The sequence below is a fragment of the Monoraphidium neglectum genome (assembly GCF_000611645.1).
Source record: "Monoraphidium neglectum strain SAG 48.87 unplaced genomic scaffold scaffold02314, whole genome shotgun sequence".
Taxonomy (NCBI): domain Eukaryota; kingdom Viridiplantae; phylum Chlorophyta; class Chlorophyceae; order Sphaeropleales; family Selenastraceae; genus Monoraphidium; species Monoraphidium neglectum.
This window is the reverse complement of record NW_014011314.1, coordinates 1-4658: the sequence shown is the minus strand read 5'-3', so window position 1 is coordinate 4658 and position 4658 is coordinate 1. Positions and strand designations below refer to the sequence as shown.

At 66.9% G+C, this 4658-nt stretch overlaps 2 protein-coding genes across 2 annotated transcripts in view; both read right to left on the bottom strand.

Annotated features, from left to right (window-relative positions):
• MNEG_10440 (hypothetical protein) overlaps positions 1-1206 on the bottom strand; it is a gene marked incomplete at both ends in the record, with an annotated part of 4223 nt that extends 3017 nt beyond the window's left edge. The window contains 2 exons of the mRNA XM_014041089.1: positions 196-926; positions 1138-1206. Coding sequence (XP_013896543.1) covers positions 196-926; positions 1138-1206 — 800 coding nt within the window. The remainder of the gene's footprint in view (positions 1-195; positions 927-1137) is intronic.
• Positions 1207-3059: 1853 nt separating this feature from the next.
• MNEG_10439 (hypothetical protein) lies at positions 3060-4611 on the bottom strand (the record flags this gene model as incomplete). The annotated part of the gene is made up of 4 exons (XM_014041088.1): positions 3060-3350; positions 3681-3782; positions 3988-4226; positions 4515-4611. The coding sequence occupies 4 exons, from the start codon at positions 4609-4611 to the stop codon at positions 3060-3062; spliced, it is 729 nt and encodes a 242-aa protein (XP_013896542.1).
• Between the last annotated feature and the right edge of the window lie 47 nt (positions 4612-4658).

Here is a 4658-nt window from a genome sequence, read left to right as displayed (position 1 = left end):
TGTGTGTGTGTGTGTGTTCGTGTGCGTGTTCGTGCTGCCCTCCTTGTCACACCCGACTGTTAGTCGTCAACATTATGCTGCCGTTTGGTCCACCTCCCGGCTTCAAGCAATCATTCATGCGCCCTACGCAACCCCGATCCGCCCCAACGGCCCCAACCCTAGCCCTACCCAAACCACAACCCATCCGCCTCTCACCACTCCGCCTGCCGGCTCTTGTGGCACAGATCGCCCGTCCGCCCTGATGACACCCGCACCTCCACCCGCGCTCCCGCGGCGCGCGCCAGTGCGTGGTGGTAGTGCTCGAAGCAGCCCTTCAGTGCCCTGCCGGTCGGCACGCGGGGCAGCGGCTCGCCCTCCTCAAAGCCATACTCTGCGTACTCGTCGCGCGCGGCCCTCGAGACGATCTCGTCCATGAGCGCGGCGCTGGCGGGGTCCCCGGTCGCGCGGAAGTCGGCGTCGGCGGCCAGCAGCACCTCCTGGACTTCCGCCCAGGCGGCGGGCTCCCTGTGCGCCATGGCGGGGCTGCAGACCGCCCGGTGCCTCAGCCAGCGCGACCGCAGCGCCGCAAACTCGGGGCGCGGCGGCGGCGGCGGCGGCGGTGGCGACGAGGGGGATGTGCCGGGGGCGGCGTCGGCGGCGCGGCGCGGCGGCGCGGCGGGGATCTGAGGCGCCGCGGCGGGCGGCGTGCGTGGCACGGCGGTGGCGACAGGTGGGCTCGTCGTCGGCGCGTCGATTCGGGCGGCCGCGGCAGCGGCGATCGGCGGGCTGGTGGCGGCGCCGGCGTCGCGCAGCGGCGCCATGAGCAGCGGCGCGGCCGCGCCGCCGGCGCCCAGCATGGCGCTGAGGCGGCCTCGCACGGCCGAGATGTGATCGTTCAGTTGGCGGGCCTCCGCGCTGCGCGTGGCCAGGATGAGGAAGGAAACGTCCTGCGGTTGGGGGCAGGCGGTGGGGTGTGGCAGGGCGTCAAGGGGGGGGGGTTGGGGGCTCAGCGGTCGAGTGGTCGGGGCAGGGGATGAATGCAAGAGGGTCGTTGTTGTGAAGGGAGCGGCACAAGTCTGCTGCGCTGCTGCGGCACCCAGGGGGAGGGGGGTGGGGACTCTCATGAAGCCGCTGCGGTGCCTGTGGCACAGCGCGCACCTGCTGCAGCGCGTCCAGCTGCTGGCGCACGTCTGCGGCGCCCGCCGCGTCGGTGCAGCGCGCAGCCATGCGCTGAGCCACCTCGAATCTTTTCTCGAGCCCTTCAAACTCCGCGGACAAGGGGCTGGCGAACGTGAGGCCCTTGCCAGAGTCAAAACCGACCCGTGACTGCGCTGTTCGCCCTTGACTGCTGATGTATCTGAACGATAAAGGCGTCGTAATGTATGGTACGCATGCAGGACCCCGGGGAGCGTGTCTGAGCTGCTGATAGGCGCGCAGCAGCGCCATAGTGATGATGTTGACGACAAAGAGGCCAAAGTAGGACGCAAAGAAGGAAAGGTTTGCTGATGATTTTGTAATCGCGGATCTGAAGTGCTCTCAAACATGATCGAATCGTGCTTTGACCGTTTGAATGATCTGCCCGGCCAGCTGCCTCTGCGTTTTCACGAGGCTATTGCACGTTGGGTGGAACAAAAGTAGCGACGAGCTCTGCTGCCATCGCAGTACAGCGTCGGAATTACTGCGTATAGGCCGCTGATGCCGGCGATGTGTATACAAGGGTGCTGCTCGATCTCATCGGGATCCCCCTGGCCCACACGGGTGGTGGAGGGGATGAGGCTTCAAAGGTAGCGCATAGCGTGTCGCAGACAGACAAGCGGCGTCACGCCTCCACCTGACCCGCCCCACCGCTTCGTGGCGCCTGCCAATTGGACGGCGACATGAGCGGGGCTTGCACCGGCTCCATGTCCGCCCCCTGCGACTGTGGGTTTGCTCCCAACACGTCTTGGCGTATTGGCGCATTTCATCAATTGGGGCCAAAACATCGTGCAACCCCCTCACTACCATACCTGTAAGATGACCCCGAGAGGTGCAGAGTTCGAGCCCGGGGGGCAAACCACCGGTCCTCAAGACAGCCGCTGCACTGCCCATCCCGCTACAAGGCGGACAACCCATGCGGGCAAGCCCGCGGTCAGCCTGACGGATCAGTTCCAGTTCATTACCAGGGTTTATGGCCAGTACACTCAATCATGCATGCAGTCCCCACCCCCCGAAAAGGCAATGGCCTCCCGCAGTCCAAAACACCAAGCGCCCCGCGCCCGCGAGCTGCGGGGTCGGTCGAACGCAAACGCGGTGCCAAGGCGTCGAAAAAAATCCGCCAAGCAACCGCTCGCATGAATGGCGCCGGGGAGACATCGATACCGTGATGCCCGACGAGCCCCCAGGATGCAGGGCGGTCACAGGGGAGTGCTATTGCTGTCGGGCGGGGATGCCGGGTCGGGTTTCGCGGGCGCAGGCCGGGCTCTTTTGACGCCACGCGACGGGCGGCCGATGGCCCGTTTTGATGCCGCAGTGCTAGTCTGGCGGGTCAGCAGGGGAGTGCCGGCCGCACTCCCTCCGCGTGGCCCAAAAGAATCCGCCTGGTGCAGGCACAGAAAGGGGGTGCATGTCCAGTGCTCGCAGTCTCTGGCATTGCCTAGGAAAGAAGCCGGCGCGGGTGGGTGGGAGCTACCTCCCACAAGTGCCGCCGGGAGCGCCGCGGCTTTTGGCGAAACGAGCCGCGGAAGTGGACGGCGACATGCCCCAAAGAAGTGACAATCAGGTCTTCAGAGGTTGCGCATGAGCTGCGCGTGCGCGAACGCCGCCACCGACCGGCGAAGGCATCTCGAGCCGCGGCCGCGCGCTGGGGGCGGCGCGGCCGTTGGGTGGGGCCGAAAGTCGCGGGCGCATCGCTTGCGCGAGTCGTGCGCGAGAGGCGCTGCGCGCGCACACATAGAGATATGCGCGCCCAACCCGAGGGGCCGCTCGGCAATGTGCCTGCGTCAGATTAGATACGAAAACTCTAGGGCACCTCTCCTGCGCCCCTTTGCCCTACCACACTCTTCACATCCCCCAGAACACAGCCCCCTCCCTACCAGCCCTGCCTAGACAGCAGTGGGCTTCTTATCAGCGCCGCTCTCAGCCAGCACGTCCGGACCATCGCTGTCCACCACCGCCGCCGCGTCCGTCTCGCCGCCCGACGACCCCGGCGCGCCGGTGGCGACGGCCGCGCCGGGCTGCTGGGCCACCGGCAGCTGCAGCTGCTTCGCGCGATGAAGCTCGCGCCAGGTCAGCAGCGCGGACACGAGGGCGGCGGTGAAGATGATGGCGACCAAGACGGTCACCCAGCCGCCGAGGCCGATGCCCGCGATGGCGGGCGGGGTGATCTGGATGAACTGCGGGGCGCGGGAATTCGGGGGGTCGGGGAGGGTCAAAGAGGGCGGGGTCCGTGGAGAGGGCGGGCGCGGGGCTGGGGGGTGTTCAGGGGGCGCCGGCGCCCGTGGACAGGCGCCGCGGAGGGGAGGCCGAGGAGGCGAGGGATGTCTGCTTGGGCTTGGAAGGCCTTGGCAGAAGCACGGTCGTTCGGGTCGAAACAACCAATCAGGCAGTCGGGCGCTGGGTTGGGCGGCGCGCGCGGTGTTGCGGGCTGACTCACAGTCGCCCTCGCCATTTCGACCCAAAAAACCCCAGAACAAAATGACAAGAATGCAAAGAAGGGAACTCACGATGCCGCCGCAGATGAACATGATGGCCTGGACGGCGCCGCCGGCCGCAGCCGCGTTCTGCTGCTTCAGGATCGACACGTACGACATCACGCCCGGGAAGAACTGCGCGGTGGGAATGGGTGATGTGCGCGTGTGTGCAGGTGTGTGTGTGTGTGCGCGCGTGTGTGTGTGTATGTGCGTGTGCATGACGCACGCGTGGGGGTGATGCAGACGGCGATTTTCGCGCTGATCATGTTGCGAGCGCCTCAACAGAGAGGCCGCCCCTATTCAGGCGCCCCCGACCCAACCTGCGGCGCCCCCCGCGCACCGCGCAGATGCTGGCGCCCATGAAGAAGCTGCAGATGAGGGGCCCCGCCAGGTTGGTGCCGTAGGCCAGCGTCCACGCGTAGGCCAGGGTCGACGCCGGGAAGATGGTGAACGACGCGATCAGGCCGGGCACCATGCGGCCCGCGGGGGAGGAGTTCCAGCGGCGCGCGCCGGCGTCGGCCCAGCGGCCGCCGAAGGGGCCGACGATGAAGCAGCCGAGGCCGAGCGGCAGGTTGGCAACTGCAAAGGGGGGTTGAGGACGGGGGGAGGAGCAGGGTTGATGAGACCGAAAATTGCGTAGATGAGAGGACCCCAAAGCCAGAGGGGGGGAAAAAGCCCTTGCGCGCAGTGTGTGTTGCGGCGCGTACGGCACAGGGCGAGGCCCCCCCTCACGGCACAGGGAAGAGAGAGCGAGGAAGGCGGACGGAGGGGGCGCGAGGAACGATGCGAGCAGCACGGTGATTGGATTGGATTCCAAAGGCACTGCCGGTCTGTTGAGAGCCCCAAGGGATGCAGGCTGCGGCTCACCGCCGATGAGTGCCTCGTTGAGGTGGTAGGGCTCCACCGCCAGCACATTGGGCAGGATGATGAGGCCGCTGAACATGGTGGCGTAGAGCAGGAACATCACAATCGCATGGGGCAGGATGGCGGGCTCGATGAGGTACCTGGGGG